The sequence below is a fragment of the Corythoichthys intestinalis genome, chromosome 10 (assembly GCF_030265065.1).
Source record: "Corythoichthys intestinalis isolate RoL2023-P3 chromosome 10, ASM3026506v1, whole genome shotgun sequence".
NCBI classification, from domain to species: domain Eukaryota; kingdom Metazoa; phylum Chordata; class Actinopteri; order Syngnathiformes; family Syngnathidae; genus Corythoichthys; species Corythoichthys intestinalis.
In genome coordinates, this window is record NC_080404.1 from 21,362,397 (window position 1) to 21,382,503 (window position 20,107).

The 20,107-nt window shown below is 37.2% G+C and overlaps 1 protein-coding gene across 1 annotated transcript in view; it reads right to left on the reverse strand.

Moving 5' to 3' along the window:
- The window catches only part of vps8 (VPS8 subunit of CORVET complex), a 39,815-nt gene that overhangs the window by 17,692 nt on the left and 2,016 nt on the right, over positions 1-20,107 (reverse strand). The window contains exons 3-28 of the mRNA XM_057847413.1: positions 19,665-19,795; positions 18,782-18,878; positions 18,361-18,393; positions 17,578-17,632; positions 16,219-16,343; positions 15,276-15,362; positions 15,100-15,167; positions 13,917-14,070; positions 13,779-13,838; positions 13,439-13,546; positions 12,847-12,927; positions 11,411-11,581; positions 11,193-11,267; positions 10,434-10,469; positions 10,256-10,346; positions 9,214-9,260; positions 9,037-9,126; positions 8,080-8,126; positions 7,216-7,438; positions 7,010-7,099; positions 4,845-4,896; positions 4,600-4,642; positions 4,194-4,266; positions 3,836-3,949; positions 2,088-2,159; positions 1,535-1,654 (exon numbers count right to left, since the gene is read on the reverse strand). Of these exons, the coding sequence (XP_057703396.1) occupies positions 1,535-1,654; positions 2,088-2,159; positions 3,836-3,949; positions 4,194-4,266; positions 4,600-4,642; positions 4,845-4,896; positions 7,010-7,099; positions 7,216-7,438; positions 8,080-8,126; positions 9,037-9,126; positions 9,214-9,260; positions 10,256-10,346; positions 10,434-10,469; positions 11,193-11,267; positions 11,411-11,581; positions 12,847-12,927; positions 13,439-13,546; positions 13,779-13,838; positions 13,917-14,070; positions 15,100-15,167; positions 15,276-15,362; positions 16,219-16,343; positions 17,578-17,632; positions 18,361-18,393; positions 18,782-18,878; positions 19,665-19,795 (2,343 nt within the window). The remainder of the gene's footprint in view (positions 1-1,534; positions 1,655-2,087; positions 2,160-3,835; positions 3,950-4,193; positions 4,267-4,599; positions 4,643-4,844; positions 4,897-7,009; positions 7,100-7,215; positions 7,439-8,079; positions 8,127-9,036; positions 9,127-9,213; positions 9,261-10,255; positions 10,347-10,433; positions 10,470-11,192; positions 11,268-11,410; positions 11,582-12,846; positions 12,928-13,438; positions 13,547-13,778; positions 13,839-13,916; positions 14,071-15,099; positions 15,168-15,275; positions 15,363-16,218; positions 16,344-17,577; positions 17,633-18,360; positions 18,394-18,781; positions 18,879-19,664; positions 19,796-20,107) is intronic.

Here is a 20,107-nt window from a genome sequence, read left to right on the forward strand (position 1 = left end):
ATACTGTACATAAGTACTGTATTTGTTTATTAAAACAATAAATCAAGATGGCATTAACATTATTAACATTCTGTTAAAGCGATCCATGGATAGAAAGACTTGTAGTTCTTAAAAGATAAATGTTAGTACAAGTTATAGAAATTTTATATTGAAACCCTACTTAATGTTTTTGTTTTAATAACATTTGTAAAATTTTCCAACAAAAAATAAACTAGTAGCTCGCCATTGTTGATGTCAATAATTACACAATGCTTATGGATGGTGCTGAAACCCATAAAATCAGTTGCACCCAAGCGCCAGCAGAGGGCGACAAAACACAAAAAAACACAAGTAATAAAGGGACATGACACTGTCATTTTAATCTGTTTGAGCGGGGCATGTGCGTTAATTGCGTCAAATATTTGAACGTGATTAATAAAAAAAATTAATTACCGCCCGTTAACGCGATAATTTTGACAGCCCTACTAAAAATATTCCAAAATTATTTTCTGTACAATACATTTAATTACAAAATAATTTTTCAATAATTATGCTAACTCAGTTTGAAAGTTGAGCCTGTTTAGATGAACACAAAATTCATATCCTGGCAGGAATCTTCTTCAATAGCTCTCAGTCTCTCTATGTTTATAATTTTTATAGCAGTTCGGCTTGAAACACTCAGAATAATCAGACATGGGGACTAGCGATGTCTTTAACCGGATCAGGGCCGAGCATCTCGCTGAAAATGGCTTTGCAGGCAGCTAGTATTAATGTCTCTGCCATAGTGTGGGACTTTTGGTATTTAGCAACAAGGTAACTGGCTTTGAGAGTTTTCTCGTTCACTTATGTAGTTTTTCTCAAAAAAGTTGCCCGTTTCTCTGTGTTTTCACAAAGGCGAACAGAATACTCCATCGACTTGTTAGGAAGCGACGGGTGTTTCGTTTGGAGATTATGTTGAAGCTTGCTTGGCACCATGGCGCTGTTGGAATGGATAGCTGCTCATGTGTCGTTCAATAACTGCTCGCATTTCTAGCCATCAGCCACCTTGCTGTCCGCGCCAATGTGGACCCCAGCACATCTACTGTACATCATTTAATTAGAGCCATACCTTGCTCTTTTGCACACGACCGCAACCTTCTACCTACTATCTCCTTCCTACTGCAACTCCGCCTGACAATGTAAAAAAAATTATATTATTATAATATATATATTAGATCATTTCTCGTGGCACACCAGACAATCTCTCATGGCACGCTAGTGTACCTAAAAAAATCTTATTTTATTAATATGACGTATAATATATGTTTTTAGTAATTATTTTGAGATTTAGGGGTTATTTAGGGTTAGTTAAATGATTCATTCTGATTTGCGCAGAAATTCGGGTTACGTCGCCAGTGTAGGAACTGAACTCGTTTGCAACCCGGGACTACCTGTATACTATTGTTTAAAAAAAAAAAAAAAATCAGACATTGTAAGCATTAACTCATTACTCGAGTATACTTTTGACTGAATACTTTTTTACTTGTACTTAATTCAACTATTTTGGATGGCTTACCTGGTCAAACAATTTTCTGTTGACAAAAAGTGTGTTGTCTGGTTTAGACAGCTGTCGAGCCAAAAACGTGAAGAGCCCGCCCACCTGGCATGGTGTAAAGTCTGGGTTGTCCACCATTACCTTAGTAACAGGAAAAATTGATTGGATAGCTAAATACACTGTTCCCTCAAAACTCCACATAGCTATTCATATCGAAACCAGTGATCACAAACCTTAACAAAGAAAATCTCACAGCACACTGAGCAAAAACATAGACAACTGTACAGTAGATTTATTCTGTATAAAATCTGGGCCTCGTTATGGGCTTTTTGCACGTAAATTCTCGCGCTGTCGAAAGGCGATCTTTTCTAGTTTTTAATAAGTTCAAAATGAACAATCAACTGTTGTGTTAATCATACGACTTCTTGAAAGTCATTCAACCACAAGTTAATATAATCTTCTTTAAAAAAAAAAAAAAAAAAAAAAAGGTTTGAATAATCACTGACTAATTGAAAGGGCTTTTTTTCCCAAAAAAATGGGTTAGACTTTTATTAAGCACTGTGTGTAATTGTACCTTGAGTAAAATGTCCACTATTCTCTGCTGGTACTCGATGGCTTGTTTGTCATTCTTAAAGTCTTCAAATGTCTAGAAGCGGGGGGAAAGAACATGTATTACTGATGACAAATCTCAGCTACAATTTATTGGAAATCTTGACAAAAGTATTCATAAGAAACATACAAATCTGAAACAAATTCAGTGATAGTCACCATTTGAATAATCATACTTCTAGGCCATTGGTCCCCAACCTTTTTCTTACCAAGGACCGGTAAATGTGTACAAACTTTTCTCAAGGCCTGAGGGTGGGGGGAGGGTGCACGGCGGCAAATGACAGACCTCGCCACGGATAGGAAACTAAGTCCCCGAGCATGAATGCATTTATTTTTCAGTTTTGCACAAGAAAGACGCAACTTTTACTCTTTCAAAGAGGAGGACGTTCCAAAGCTTGCAAAACCTCAAAAAAGCGTACTTATGGAACGGCCCCTCCCACATATACAAAGAATGGGTTTCCATGCTGCAAGCTGCCCACTTCTACCCGTCATTTGAAGAGGATTCATCCCTGGTGTCACTACCCAATCGTGACTGACTACCAGATTGCTACTTCGCATGCGCGAAACGGCGTAATTTCATCTCAAGCATTGAAAGAAGATATAGATATATACGATATAGATGAAACGATAAAAATACATTCTTCTTTCTTCTTTTTGGGTGATAATTTTTCAGAAAAAAAATAATCCTATGATTATGTTGTAGATAGAAGAAAACACATTGTCTTTTAATACTGAATCAGTTTTAACGCACATGTGTACAACTACCGTATTTAAACTATGCTCATATATGCAAACATACGACTCTGAAGCCTGTGTAAATTTTTACAATAACACTTTCTTACATAGATCTTATGCAACACTAAGTTAGTTAATCTATAGATATTTCTAAAACCTTTGACAAATGCATGTTGTAACGTTTGTAACATTTTAATAAAAGTTCTAAATTTTAACAGCATGAATGGTCTATGAAGGGTTTACTTGGAAGAGGAAGACAGGTAAGGCAAGCACTTTTTAAACACTTGGAAAACATTAAGTTTAAGTATGTATAGATAATAAGGGCGGAGGCATTGGTGCTGCACATTTTTGTACAGTAGGTGGCGGTATGCACCTGAACGTTGCTTGCAATTCGCCATTAATCAAAAGAAGAATTTTAGCATGCTGCGATGCCCCTAAATTGATTTAAGTGGAAAATTTAGACATATGAAAAAAATATTATTTAACCCATATGCCAGACCATTCGAAGAATAAATAATTTGTATGTCCGACTCTCTCGCATTTGTAATCATAAAACCAAAAAGGAAGTGACGTAGCACAATCACGTGAACAGCCAGTCACAATTAGTTAGCATGCGAGTTCTTCTTTTGATTAATGGCGGATTGTGAGCAACTTTCAGCTGCATATCGCCACCTAACGCACAAGAATGTGCAGCACCCATCCCTTGACCTGTACGACCCTTAAACTTGATATCTTTCAAGAATTTAAAAAGTGTTTTCCTTAAACACCTAACCATCCTCCTCTCCCCTCACTTCAAGTAAACCCTTCAGAGAGCATTCACGCTGTTAAAATTGATACGGAAAACATTATTTAAACTTGAGAGACTTTGTTAAAACATACAATGATTCTCAAAGTTTTGTTGTTGTCCAAACACTTTCACTGTACACCAAATAACAAATATGCAAAAATACTAGAGCTAATGGATCCAAGAAAACTCACCATGGCAAGAACATTTAGGAATTCTCGAGTGTCAAAGTGAAGTAGTGTATGAATAAGAGGATAGGAATCAGATGATGACTCTCCGGTATGGAGTAGAATCAGGTACTCAAACACCTGACAACAAAAAAGTGCAGGTTAGCTCAGTCCAGAAAACTTATAACAACAAAGCATTACAGTTATCTTAAACATTTAAGTGAAAAAACCCCCACTAATCATTAGGAAAGGATGTAGATACTTTTTTCACAGTATTTTTATATGTTTATTTATTATTTAGCATTATTGTATTACCGAAGCTAATGGTTGTTTGAGCAATTAATAACGAGTGCCCTTTGATTGTTTCAGATAGCTTTTTAGATACCTGAATTTTGATCTGAACCACAAGGTCCTCAGGGATGTTTCCAAGGGGATATGCCCTTCCTGCAAGACAGCAGCTATGGGGGAAAAAAAACAAAAAACATAAATACTAGTGCTGTCAGTTTAACTCGTTAGTAATGGCTATAATTCAAATTCCCTTTGAGGCCGTTAATGTTTTAAAGGCATGATTAAGTATAGCCCTTCCCACTACCTGTAGCTTGTTGGAACTACACCTTCAGACCTTGTACACGATTTTCGGCTATGCTGACCCAGAGAGTAGGGGCAAATCCTGGTTGTCAGGCGAAACTTAATTTGGGTTTTTTATTGCCAAAATGGAGCATGTCAAGGCGGGATGGCAAGTGTGAATAAAAAACTTTTTACATTCACAGTATCATCACGTCTTAGCTTACCTTATATACACCAAAAGTTTGTTTCCCATCACCACTTCTTCAGCTGTTTAGAGAAAAAGGAAAAACCAGGCATCACATCAATCTTGTTGTATAAATCAGTTGTTCAAAATTTAAGCAAAGGGACTAAAGACTTCAAGCAAGGAGACGTTTTGCGGTGTAGGTGAGTAAAAATTTCATTTGAAAACCTTTGGTCCCACCAGCATTACTAGTTGAAAGGTTAGTGTGAAGGTCAAAGTGTTACTAACCTGTTAAACTCCTTCCCTCCCGAAGTGGTGGGCCTATTACAGCAAAAAGTTTCTGAAACATAAGAGACGAACAATTTCTGTTGCTCTTCTAATACAATTCATATTTATATATCGTATATTCTTGCATATAGGTCAAATTTCCCACCCGAAAATTTTCGCCCAAAAAATGTGGGTGCGACCTATACGGCCGATACGCTGTCCTTGCCCTGGACATTGCCTAACATAGAGCTTTGTAAAACTGTAAAATGTAATTAATTGAGTATGTATTTGATTAGATGTAGAGACGAAGAATTAGACATACGTTTTTGGCTAACGCTTCGATGTTCCACAAGGTAAGTTGCCGCTATCAATAAACGCTCAACATCTGAACCCACGTCTAACGCATTAAATTAACTGCCTACCCAGTATCGTGATGACCCCTTAAAAGGGATTGAAAGGGGGAAATGAAGGAAAATGGTATTTTTGCCAACATGCTAACCGATAATCGTAGACAGGCTTGCCTCTATTGTTTTAGTACAAAATAAAGATGTTAAAACCGTAGTATAATCGACAATAAGATATTAGGGCTGTCAAAATTATCGCGTTAACGGGCGGTAATTAATTTTTTAAATTAATCACGTTAAAATATTTGACGCAATTAACGCACATGCCCCGCTCAAACAGATTAAAATGACAGCACAGTGTCATGTCCACTTGTTACTTGTGTTTTTTGGAGTTTGTCGCCCTCTGCTTGCGCTTGGGTTCGACTGATTTTATGGGTTTCAGCACCGTGAGAATTGTGTAATTATTGACATCAACAATGGCGAGCTACTAGTTAATTTTTTTTATTTGATTAAAACGAAAACATTAAGAGGGGTTTTAATATCAAATTTCTATAACTTGTACTAACATTTATCTTTTAAGAAGTACAAGTCTTTCTATCCATGGATCGCTTTAACAGAATGTTAATGTTAATGCCATCTTGTTGATTTATTGTTATAATAAACAAATACAGTACTTATGTACAGTATGTTGAATGTATATATCCGTCTTGTGTCTTATCTTTCCATTCCAACAATTTACAGAAAAATATGGCATATTCTAGAGATGGTTTGAATTGCAATTAATTACGATTGATTAATTTTTAAGCTGTGATTATCTCGATTAAAATTTTAATCGTTTGACAGTCCTATAAAATATATCTAAAATATGAGTGCAGGAGAATGTGTGGAATTGAATAAGTGATAAGAACAGAACATAGTTGACGATCTACGTCAAAACCTCGCAATATAAGAACCGACAGATATATAGCTCGAAGCGGGCGTCATGCGCAGAGTCTGCTCTTTCAAGGCTGACGCCGACAGAAGATAATTAGCTTCCAACTGACAACAGTGGTCACGAATTCTTTTGCCCAATCTAAGACTGGCCTGGCCTGACTGTGGGCACTGCCCTGACAGCCCTTCCATTCTGCCTGCCCGGCTCCCGAACCTTCAAAAAGACTGAAAATTTCCGTAAGAGGTCATCACTTCACAGGATGCCAAAAGGCGTGCTGCTCGAATGGGACCCTGGGCCCAGTTTTTCCCTATGCTAGCCTGACTAGTTGTCATTGTTATTCTTGTATTCTTTTAATTTTTTTACTGTTCTTAACTCGTATTAAATGGTCTCCCTTGTGGAAAGTCGTTGTTAGAGCTTCTCTTCGGATGATCTAAAATAGTGTTCTTGAGGTCAGATAATGGTTACAAAAACATGAACGCGCGGTGTTTGACTACGAGATCTCACGCCAACAAGCCACAGTCTTCAAATAGAGAAGTTGGGATGAGAATAAGCACTTCCCTATCTGAGACCATGGTGCTTTGACCGAAAAAGTGAAATGCCCTCTCTGGGTACAGTTGAGGTTCTTCCCAAGGAGGAGGGGTTTAAGTATCTCGGGTTTTGCTCGTGAGTAAGCAGATTGTCTGCAGTGATGCGGATTCTATATTGGTCTGTCATCCACAAATGGCTTTCTCTTTTTATGCCTCGTTACTGGCTGGCAAACATTCTGCCCATAATAAGTTGGGATATGCACACCCGTGATCCAGGAATGTGCTGTATGGATCATGTATTTTCAAACCTGCAGATTATGCCCGCTGCACCTCAAAAACAATTATGTTTCTGCGTAAAGAAGTAACTGGTGGTGAAAAACTTACCTCCATTGGCGTGATGTAGTCATTCATGCCGCTATTGAAAACATAGATCATAGCATCATATAACTGGTTTTCCCAACAAATTTGAACCACCTTGAATTAGACACACAAACACATGGAAGGATCGTTTCAGGTGGAGGTGTTGTAGTTTTGTATTATTGTGTTTTATAACCATTATTTATTGTACACAATAGTAAACATGTACAAACCTGCTGTATATCTAGGCTTGTGACATCCAGATGGACAATGCATCGCTCCAGGTTGTCCATTAAGCCATTGCTGTGGTAATGAGCCAAGAGATCCTTCATGATTGGTGTGGGGAGGGGACCAAGGCGGTCCATAATGATATACGACTCTAGTAATTCCAGGAAAATACCCTTAGAAACCACATTCTCCACGAGCCGAGCATAAAGCTGGTCGAACAGTAGATCACTAAAATTAAGACAGACACACTAAATTTAATGTACACACTGTGAATGTGAACAAGCCATTCTGTGCAAGACGTATAAAAATAGATGCTGTGGTTTTGTGTCAAGACTGTGTAGTTTGTGTACTACAGTGCCAACAAACTGAATTTCCAGTGTTAATAGTTTGTCCGTTGATAGCATAAACAACAACAAAAAAACAGCTTTTGATCTGCATTCATCTGTAACCTAGAGAATTAACTCGAGACAGAACCGTCTTGGCAAACTAAACATAAAAGCTAACGCAGGGCCACATTTACCTATTTTTGGTAGAGTCCCTGAAGCCAGTTGGGGGGTATAATACTGGCTTCTGAACACTTCCAATATCACTTTTTCTTAACCTTGGTAATGTTGGCGATGAAGTTTATTTGTTCGTAATTGTCCTGATACCTGAGGCAACAAGCGGCATGGTAGGCAGCTACCTAAGCTTAAGACTTCACCTCAGCATACAAACAAAATCAGCAGCTGGAGTGGACTATGTAACTTTAATTGTACTTTGCATCCCCACATATCATATTCCTTATTTTTCACCCACTTATTTTGGGCGCACAATTCTCCTCATTCCAACGTTTAAAAAAAAAATCATATTTTATTTCCGGATATACTTACGTCCTTTGCAGCAGCAAGCAGAAATCTATTAACACTGGAATCACATCCTAAAGATAAAACGTTGAAATTCAATTTTTGTTAAGAGAAATGCTAAATAAATTAATGAAGTTACTGTATTTTCCACACTATAAGGTGCATCAGAGTATAAGGCCAACCTTCAATGAATGGCTAATTTTAACCCCTTCAGACCTGCATTTTTTCTGCTGGGCAAAAAAAAAAAAAAAAAAATCTGCACTGATTTTTACTTCACTCAAACTACAGAACAAGTGCAATTTTTGGGTCAGGGATTTTTCAAGCTTTTTTGGTTATTTTTAATGTTAATGTGTTTTTAATGTGAAATGAGCACTTTACGTCATCCTTTTTGATGTTGCATTTGGTCAGCCATTTTCAAAGAGCCAAAAATAGCAAAGAGGGGGTGCCGAACCTCCTGATTTGACTTTGATGGGTAAAGTTTCATCCAATCATCTCCCAGAAGTGGCAATCGCAACCAAATTTATCTATTGGAACACGTCATGTAATTCAGCAGCATGCTTAGGTCTGAAGGGGTTAAAAATGTTTTCATACACTAGTATAGGGCGCACCATGTGATAAGGCGTAGTAGTTGTAGTGTTTGGTGTTGCGTTATGCATTCACTAGATGGCGCGTTGCTAAAGGGAATGTCATGCCATGAATGACCAATATTGATCCATATATAAGGCGCATCAGATTAAAAAATGCACTGTCGGCTTTTGAGAAAATTGAAGGTTTTTTAGGTCCGCCTTATAGAGCGGAAAATATAGCAGTTTACATTTGTGTAAGTGGAACAGCAGCCAAAATGGGTTTATATAATCCAAATATATCAAGTTAATGTATTTTTATCTCATTTGCCAAAAGTCTACAATCACCAGTTATTCAGAAATCAACACAGTTGGTATTTCATTTGATATGGGAACACTGTTAAGACTTGAATTTGCTTACATGAAAATGTTGCTCCATCATTTGGATTTTCCCTTGTTCTGGACACTTCTTCATAGCATGATCAGCAAACTGAAGCAGGATCTCTAGCATCTTTACCAACACATAGAGTAGGGTCCAATTAAGTATGACATCCATAGCAGACATGTTGCTCTCACTGTAAAAGATGCTTGTGCTTACCTTGTCACTAACAATTCCCTTCCTTTTCAAAGGATTCCCACACAAGCCTGTAGAAACAATAAGCAACAGCTAACATAACATTACTGATGTTAACGCTACACAAGTAACAGTTACCGTATATAATTGTGTAGAGATCGCCCCAGCAGATAAGTCGCACCCCCAGTTTTTGGTTGAAAAAGTAGATATTTTAGGCTGACTCTTGTATAGACCGCACCACAATATTGGAGATTCTTGGGCAAATTTTTGGACAAATTTTCGGAACCAATATGACTGAAACAAATATAACTTTTACATTTTATACACATACAGTACATTTTATTATTTACTGACTCTGTTGATTTAGTAACAACTTAACATAAATGGTAACAACTAAGTACACAACACAAACAATGTCAATGTGGTAAACATTGTTTCTTAACTGTCTTAACTTTGTTAACCATTTTACAGTAACGCTTCCTCATCACCACGGATTAAGGCCCTCAAATTCCTCTTATTATGAAAGCCAAGATGGCTACTTGATGTAAACAGTTGCAGCTTCCGCTGTGATTTTGGTCTTTATTTCTTCTTTGGGCAGGTTTTGTTCTTAAGCGCTGTTTGTCTGAACTACATTATTTTATTGCTATATGTATTGTCAATATTTTTGTTGTTGTACGAGATGTTGTATTCTTTATATTACACATTTGTAGATTATTTTGAGCATAACTTGTCTGTATAGTTAGCATACGTAGCTAATGCTAAATTGTATGTTTTTTCAGTTTTACAATTGTCTAAATTGGCAATGATCAGAGCGAGGACAGCATATCGGACGTATAGGTCACATCTACATTTCTGGGCGAAAATGTCAAAATAATGACCTATACGTGAGTATCTACGGTATTAAAGATTCTGCCATGTTGAACGGCATCCCTTTTCTGTGTTCGGACTGTGGCGTCAACATGACGTCACAACCCCTAACTATTCTTGTTTTAGTTTTGTATGTACGGTAAAGCATCTTTGAATGTCCAGATAAATGTAGCGTGAAATATTAATGATGATTGCTTACCAACAACAGCCTTAGCTGTTCCCTCATGAAAGGACCAGGCTAGAGAAAGAGCATCAACAAAATGTTCCTGCTTCAACAGGCAGTCAATGCGCTGCACAAACACATAAAATGAATCAAATACAGTACAGTATAGCAAAAAAAGGAGAAAACTTTGAAAATAGTAAGTAAACTAAAATACCTCTCTCCAGGTTCTAAGAATCAGAGTATGGGCTGACTGAAAGAAAAGAGAAATGGTAAGATGGATGGAGGATTGTGTTTTACAAAATAGCTATATAATTTAAAGTTACTATAAGTGAAAATGACAAAAAAAGTATGTTGGCATGGCTATTTTTTCACTTTGAGTTTTATTGAGTTTCTATGGACAAGCAGGTATATACGTACGTAGCAGACTTTTGTGAATTTTGTGAAGTGTAATAACACCTTCGACCTAGGGGGCAGGCCCATTGTCTTTGTTTCAGTGTTTGCGCACGGTTTGTTCATAACTTTATATTTTTTAATTAGTTTTTCGCACTTTTTTAGCATTATTTTAGTTCTCATCTTTCCAATTCAAATACTAATTTGGGTCAAAGAAGAAATAATCCTGACTTGGCTCCGGTAACCTACTAGCTAAATTCAGCCAGCAACATCAGTAGGCCAAGGCCATGGTAGCCAGTTTGCTATAGCCAAGCTTTAGACTACAACCAGCACCACTGGGATAGCTATCGCAGCCCAGTAGCCTGCGGACACCATGAGGCCAGCTACACTGGATTCCAATAGCCGACTGGCTACAAGGGTGATTGACCAGGCCAGACACTGGGTCCAGGAGCTTGCTTGTATTTAATGTATTAAATCTTTGAAGACAACAGTCATTGAAAACTTCCATTGCACTGCTAAGTGTAAACTCTTAATCGCTATTCCCAGTCGCTACAAATATCAGACACATATAAACTAATTGTACCTTTGTTCCCAAACAGACGATCTGTCCTGCATAGCTTGATATGGACTGGTAGCAAGCTTTTTCCCCAACTAAAGCCTGCAATACATCAATATCGTGTTAAACACAGGAAATCATCTGAACAAGATTGATTTTGCTTTTTAACTCTCGGCAAAACATTGGCTCATATTTTTATCTTCAATTACAGTATATTGAAGCTGCACTATCAGAAAAACACTCACCAAAGCCTGGGAGACATTCCCTCCTGTGGCCAGCGATTTGAAATGGCGACTGTTGTAGACCAGTTGCACTTGCTCTAGATCCAAAGTCTCCAAAATCTCTTGACTGGGGCGGTCTACAACCTGTAACTTTTCATGGCTGTCTACCAGTACTAAAGTACGGCCATTAATCCACTGAAAAAGAGTGAAAATGAAAAAAAACGAACACATTACGATTCAAATGTCATACAATTACCACAAAAGCATGGTCAGAGATATACAGTATCAATTCATTTTCAACACTGCTTGTCCAAATTAGAAAAAAAAGAGATGGGTAGTAACGTGTTACATTTACTCGGTTACATTTACTTGAGTGAGCTTTTGAGAAAAATATGTACTTCTAAGAGTAGTTTTCCCACACCATACTTTTTAAGAAGAAATGCTATACTTTGCTACTGTGGGCTACACCACAGTCGTTACATTTTCCCTCTTTATTCTACTTATTAGTTTTGACTTTATTTTTGCAAGCACAGTGACTCTACCAGTTTAAACAATGAAACGTTGCAACAATAATCACATGACTCCATTGCACCAATCAGACGTATAACAATACTATATGCATACATACGTCTAAACTCATACATATACTGTTGATAAGCATTCCTAGCCACAAGCTTGCAGTCGGAACTCCTATGATCACGCCCGCATATTCAATCCTGTGACGTCTTTAAAGCAACATAAAAAACACTATTTGACAGGGTACTGCCGCCAATTTCTTGAAAACTCGGATTTCAACCTCTCTCACAGTTTTTATTTGGCACTGATAGTCCACGGAAAACAGGAGATATGCTCGTTTTCATTTCATGTTGGGGTATATGTTTTCTCCACTAGAGGGCACTCATTCTCTTTGGACTGGTGATGTTTAATTTCTATAGATTTTTCTAGTCATATTTCGATGAATTTTGTGCATCTTTTGGGCCTAATGTGGTCATGTAATAGGTTATAGTACAGTATAACAATAACTGTTCATCTAGATGACATGAAGAGAAGAAAAATATACCATTGTTTAACAAAAATTCAGACATCTTGGTTCCGTTTTATCTCATGAAATGGAGCACGGATAGTAAAGGAGATTTGGCAGGTTTCTTGTACTGTGTATGTATTTGTTACAACTGGAATTAATTTCATTGTTTTGTGCATTCGATATTTGCAACAACAATCAAAACATTAAAAGGTTCGAAGAAAAAAAAAAAGAACGAAAGAAGTGAAATCTAATTTTTCTATTTCATACCAGAATTCAGAAAAAATGCTCCATTTTGAAAAGACCAGCCATGAATGAAGAACTGTTGCCATTTCCGAAATCTAATGTGTTTGAAAATTTGTGTTAATTAATAATTACAACCCCTATTCTATTAGTACAGCAATCAACATAAGCATAAAAAAGTACTTGGTTTACTTACATTCAAGCTGATAATATCGCAGTTGAGATGTATCTGTCTCTGTTTGATGACATGGATGGCGCCCATTTCCTCTCTCTTTATCTTGACACAAGAGAAAAATCAAAAACCAGTAAATGTTACTTAAATAAAAATCCTTACCGTCATATATTTTTATTCATTCACCGCCCACTGAGTTGGTCTTAATTCTTCATAATATTTTGAAGCAAAATTTTTATTACTCAGGGTGATGCTTAAACTCAATTCAAAGAACAACTATTGGACAAGTGCAAGATGAACATTGTAAAATTAAGATTTTAAAATGGGTTTGGCAAAATAAATTAAAAACATTTAACTGTGGCCATTGATCTTTAAGAAATAACAGATGTAACCTTTGTTACAAATATCACGATTTCAACTTTTAATTAATTAAAATATTGAAGATTGCTGAAGTAAACTGTGGCGATGAAGTGTTTTGTTCTAAAATAGAATCAATGCAATTTTGCAAAGTTGGGAACGAGGAAATATAATTTACACATGACACACGCATGTTGGTACGCATTATGTTAGAATACTGTAAGTACACATTTGTCTTTACTACAGGTACTTTATTTACCATGAGAAAGTGAACTGTGTCTCCTTTACAAAAAGCCAGAAATGGGTTGACAGCCATTTGAATCGACACAAACTGCCATGCCAGCTGTGGGACACTGGATGGCTCAGACTAGAAAACAGAATACACAGAAATTAATAATTATACTCTTTTCTTCGATGAAAATAATGCAAAAAAGCAACAACAACAAAAAAAACGTAATTAGTATTGGGAAAATGACCCCCAGGCTGTGATTTTTGACAGGAGGAACTTCCCTCTATGGTGCGGTACTGGTACATGGTGCAAGATTAAATTACATCTAAATGTGTCGTCATGCAATGTTTTTGATCACATGAATACTGACCTTGCTGTAAGGAAAAGTCATCCATACTTTGAGAGAGGGCTTAAGCCCAATTACCAAAATCTGTTAATAGCATGAGGAAAAAAATCATGATAAACTTGCTTTGTTTTAGAAGCAGATAAACCAGGTGGAGTTGAGTACCTTTGTGAGGGAAGCCAAAGCCAACAAAGAATAATGTGTTATAGGGTGGTCAATGAAATCTGGGGATGCACGTAATGGTTCAATACAGCACACTTCCCCTTTAGAACCACTGAAGAGACATCTTGAGTCACAGGAACGCATGCCCATTACTCTCCTGGAAGCACAAAAATGTATGTCAAATAAGCCATTAACAATACATGTATCGAAATTGCAAAACTGTCGCGTGGTGTGAGACGATAGTATCGTGACACACGTTCAAGCAGAGTTAAAACCACCTGAGAGCATTGTGACACACCTCCAAGCCAAGTTAAAACCACCTCTCAGGTGAATCTCTCAGGTAAGTTTTCTTTCTGCCTGGGGGCCCGTGGCTTGAAGCAGGCCAGGCCAACAGTAGTGAAGAAATAGGGTCTTCTAGCTCATGCTTCTTCCTTGCATTTGTCATGATGTTGTCATGCTACTATTTTAGAGCCCTAAATATCAGACACTTAATTTCCGCAGGTTTTTAATTTTGCACACAGCGCTTAATAATGAATTTTAGGGGGGAGAAATGCATAAAATATAACCGAAACGGTACGCAAGTGAAATAAATCCACGTGAACCGTTACTCCCCAAATGTATATGTAATTCTAATATATGACCGATTACATTGGTCTACAAAATTTGGGAAAATATCTGCTTTAGATAAAAAAAAAAAAAAAAACAACTCAAACATACTTGCTTTGTTGACATTGATTGGAAAAGATTTTTTTTAGTATTTCATAGCATGTTTAATGTCTAGTTATTTTCATTGAACATTTTGTCTATTTTAATTGGCATTTTTTTCTACAGTAGTCTTGAGTGTTGTGGTACTTTGAAATAAAAAGTATTATTCATTCATTCATTCATTCATTTTCCATGCCGCTTATTCCTCACGAGGGTCGCGGAGGTGCCGGAGCCTATCCCAGCTAACTTCGGGCAGTAGCCACGGGACACCCTGATTTGGTTGCCAGCCAATCGCAGGGCACAAGGAGACACACAACCATTCATGCACACACTCACACCTACGGACAATTTAGACCATGCATGTATTATTATTATTATTAAAAGTTTGAGGGGGAAAATATATATATATATATATATATATATATATATATATATATATATATATACACTGTATATACATATACATATCGTTGCTATATACCTGAAAGCCAGCTCAAAAACTGATCCGCCACTGTCGCTGCACACTGCAAGAGTTGGGTCATCTGTGAACTTACAGAATAAAAATATATAGGTTAAACATGAAAAAAAATATATATATTGTGGTGAAATCAAACTTTTGGTAAAGTGACAACCACAAGCATGTAATCATCTGGTTACCTTCACATGAAGAATTGCTGTTCCTGGAGGATGCGCCTCAGTGATTGTTCTTAGAAGTTTCCCATTGGCAAGATCCCACATGGTAATCTTATAATGAACACACCAAGCAATTATCATCAAGCTCTGACTTTGGATAATGAAACATGACAAATTGTGTGTTGTCTTTGCTTAAAATTGTTAGGCAATTGAGAATTTGACAAATGGATTAGTTGCATTGACATAAAAAAAGCTCCTTGACTAAGCATCATTCTGTGAGGCCCAGAAATATTTGGACAAAGAAACAAGCTTGGTTATTTTAGCTGTTTACGAAACATATTCAGGATCTATTTACGATATTTTTAAGACTACAAGTCGCTTCGGTGTATCTGTCGCACAAGCCAAAAAAATGCATAAAAGTTGAACTGGAGTACAACCTGCATTTTTATAGGTACATTTATTTGATCAAATCCAACACCAAAATCAGACATTTCATCTTGAAAGACACTTTAAACTAATGTTTTACAAAATTGTATTCTGCCTTGGATGTTTCAAACATGCACTGTTGTGTTAACAGAGGTAACATGCTAAACGAAATAGCATACACACTGTAGCAGTTTGATTGACAGTTGGACCAGGGGAGGAGTGTGGTTTGAGCACAGTCGTCGGACACGCCTACAGCGTCTCAGAACTAACAGGCCAAGCCTTTTCCCCCCTTATTACATATACTCATCATCTTTTTTATTCATGCAAATTTGGCAGGCTTGTTAACATCAGCCTTAACTTTCACCCAGTCAAACAATTTATTAGCTATGTGTATATTTGGGTATGTTTGTTACTGATAAAATGTACGGACAAAAATCCAGAACCGAAAAATATGTGTGCATGCTTGCTTACAAGAGAATGGAAAGGGGACTAGATTTTACAACCCCACTTCAAATAAAGAAGTCCTTAAATGATGAAGTACCTGTCCTTTCGCAAACCCACAAAGAAGTCTTGAGCAGTCATTGTTGATGCTGAGGGCAGAAATTGCGCCAAACTCTGCACCAGTTGTTTTTGTTCCAAGACAGAGCCTCAATGCTTGATTGTTATCTGGAAAGGACATAGAAGGATGACATTCTCATCAAAGTCATGGTCATGCACATATGGAATACACTTTTATAATATTGTAACACAGTTGAAACTAGAAGTCTACTAACTCTTAAAGAACAAAGACAGAAGGATTTTTTTCTTTAGAGTTTGTATAGATTTCATTAGTATATAGCATCACGGTTTTTAAACTGTGTTTGTTCACTGTCATACATCCGGGCGGAACTTAGGGGGGTACAACCGCACGCCTGGTTTGCGGGCGTACAGTGGGCAGAAAGATAAGATGATGTTCAGACCGGTAATATAGTGTTTAAGTGTTAAAATCTCTGCCAGCTGCTTGGCCGGTTGTCAGGAGGGGCCTGCAAAAAAATTTCCACTTGCACACTCCACCCACACACAGATCGTCTTGAGGGGCCTACGAAAATGTGGCGGGGCCCACGCATAATTGTCCACTAGCACCCACCCCCTGTAGGATGGTCCACCTAGGGAGGTCCTGCTTATGCTCATCGCACACGGGCTCTGTTCACATTTGTTCCTCCACTGATTCCCTGTACTGTATTTGTAAAAGCTATTATTGAATTAATTAAGATGATAATCAATATCTCATCTTCCAAAGCGGCTGTACTCATTTATGTTGTGACTGTTAATATTTCAGGATTTTTTTTTTTTTTAGATCACTGTTCCTTATGTTGGTGTATTCAAGTATTAATCAGTATGGCACAGCCATCGACTTCCACGAAAGTGTGGTAGCTCCTTCTAGCTCAGAGAAATGTCAACCGGAGCAGGGAGGTGCTAACGCAAACTGGAACTGGGAGGGAGCACCCAACACACTACGAAGAACCCTAAGGAGAAATATTGGATGAGCGCCCTGAACAAACTGATTTTCTAGTAACGGCTTGTATAAATGGACACTCGACTATGATCAGGGATCATTAACTCAATTTTTTAATTTAATTAATTCAATATTTTTTACTTATATTTTTATGTATTTAATTATTCTAATGTTTTTATTTTCTCTTATATACTGTATTTCAACATGTATTTATTAAACATTTTATTCATTTTGTTGTAGCATTCTAGTTCCCCCTTATGCAGCATGAAAGGAATTGAAATTGGTCAATGTAAAAAAAGAAAATGTGATTTTTTTTTCAGGGCAGATAACCCAGTTTCAAATCTACAACCCAAAAATAAGAATTTCTTTGAACGATTATCTACAAGAGAACCAGATTTGGCTTACCAAAGACCAAAGCCAGACCATGAGATGTTCCCACAACAATCACCCCAGCAACTGTCTGCAAACAAGATACAAAAGAGGGTACTGATACAAAATGATGATATATCTAAAACACCATAAATTAGAGACACAGACAAACAGCACGTAAACAGATTCGATGAACACCCTCAGGTTTATACAAACTCACCATTTCATGTTTAAAGCCCCTGCAGCATTTAGCAGTTTTAACATGAACACTGATTGAATTGAAATGTATTGAAAATCAAATATGAATCTTTGAAATGTAACTGAAAAAAAAGTATTAACCCTTTAAGGCCTGCAACATGAAGCCATTGTCAGAGAATCCCCAAATTTGAAAAATGAGGTCTTAATGGAAGCTTTTTTTTTTCTCAAATTGTAAAGAAGAAGAAAAATGAACGTGTAAGAAGCGCTCTAATAGCTATAACCTTAGCTAAATACTGTTGTGTTTTTTTTTTTTTTATCATTGTACATGCAGATGCAGGTGTTGACTTGGATCCATCAATTTTTTTTTGAGAAAGAAATTTCACAATTCTGAGCATCAAATGTGATACAGTTGGCTATATTTTTCAAAGATTAAGATGCAAATGTATAACAAAACGATACTTAGGCATGGCTATGGAGTCATTTTTTGAGAATGTTAATGTGTGTGAAGCGATTTAGCCACTTAAAAAAGTCATATTATATATTCTAAATATGCTCGTGCACAGTTATTTAGCAACCCTGGTAAAAGATTTGTCTTTCACGAAAAGCAAAATCATTACTCACTATGGCAGTTGGTAGTCCAGCATCAACTTTGTCCTGAGGAAGGATATAAATGCTTCAGTCAACCGGTTGTTCAACCATGTAATGTAGTGTTTTGTTTTGCAAAACTAATTAAACTAATTGATTTAACACATTTCCTCATTTCTCACAGCCTTCACAACCAAAAGGCAGGAGACAGAAAATACAAAAAGAAAACTGACTTTGCTGAACATTCTGTCTTTGATAACATACAACTTTTAAAAACATTTTTTTCATTAATGTCACCAAAATTGGACTACATCGGAAACCATACTAAACCAAGCCAAGTAGAGCAACAATGACATTTCTGGGACATTTCTCCTATGTAGATATGGTTTCTAGAGGTACAGACATCTTTTTTTCAGCTAAATGACAAAAAATGTGAATGAGTGTGCTTCAGTATTACAGCGGCCGAGACGATCTGCGCAGAGATGCCCTGAAGCAAACTGTGTCGAAGAACTGATCCATGAACTGCCCCTTTCAAATCCACCGCCTTCTTCTTCCTTAAAACATTTTCAGCAAACACAAAAACAATGTTAACATGAACTTCTTGGGGAAAAAAAAACACATAACCGTGCAGCACTATCCGACAGCAGCTGCGTTACGCTCTGCTACAATTCTGCCGAAGGATCGCTAAATTTCAAGCATATCCTCCGGTGGTAGCTACGAGTTGTGTGTAAAATGTGTCCTAAACATATGACGCTAAAATTGGCTCCACCGTCACAAGGCAACTTCAACATTGACGGACCGAAGCTAGACAAAATAGCATCCATTTTCCACGTTGTAACAATTAAGTGAAGGTAGTTGACTGACAGGTGGCACTTGAGCAGAGCGTAGTTCGAGCACAGTCAGCGCCTCAGTGTCTTAGACCAGACGGGCCAGCCTTATTACATATAATAGTCTTTTTTTTCTCCAATCCACTGAAATTTGGCAGCCTTGTTTGCATAACTTTTCTTTTGCCTGATCAAAAAAAATATTAATGTTGACTTTCAATTGACAGGTTTTTTAATCCTAAATCTTTTAGGGAGAATGAGTCTAGTCAGTAAGTATGTTTGTAGGTATGGTAAGCCAAAGGACACAAGTGTAGGTCCAGGGGGATAGATTTTAACTGGCTCTTAGCTTCACTCTACGGGAAAGCAATGGCACCATCACTCTTTGAAGAAAGGAGAGTGAAAGCAGCATGTTGAGGAATAACAGGTCTTACAGGTGTATCATCATGATCAGTTTATTTTAGTGTTTTGTGCTATAAATCCTTTAACAGAAAATAGTATGTGTGCATGCGTTCATACCGTTTGAAGTGAGCTGGGTCCCCACTGTCAGAACTAGCAAGCGAAGCAGTATCACAAGAATGAGCATCAATATTTTCAGTATTCAGCACACAGGTATCTTCCAGTACAAATGGTTCTTCCTCATCCTCCGTCTACAATTGGAAAACAAATCTGATTTTCTACTAAATCCATAAATTAATACAAACATTTGTACAATACACAGCTAAGTGGTTTGTGATACACAAGTGTAGTTTTCTTCAAATTCAAAGATGTGAAACAGATGTGAAGATAGGCCTGTCACTATTAGTTTTGTAATATGATATATTTTATCGTGATCCATCCAACACGTTCGGCATATTCCTCTCAGGAGTCGCCACAGGCCCCTTTTCGACGGAGCTGGTTTTGATACTCGTTCAGGGCTCGTGACTGGCTTAGCACCGGTTCTGTTTCGATCAACTGGCCCA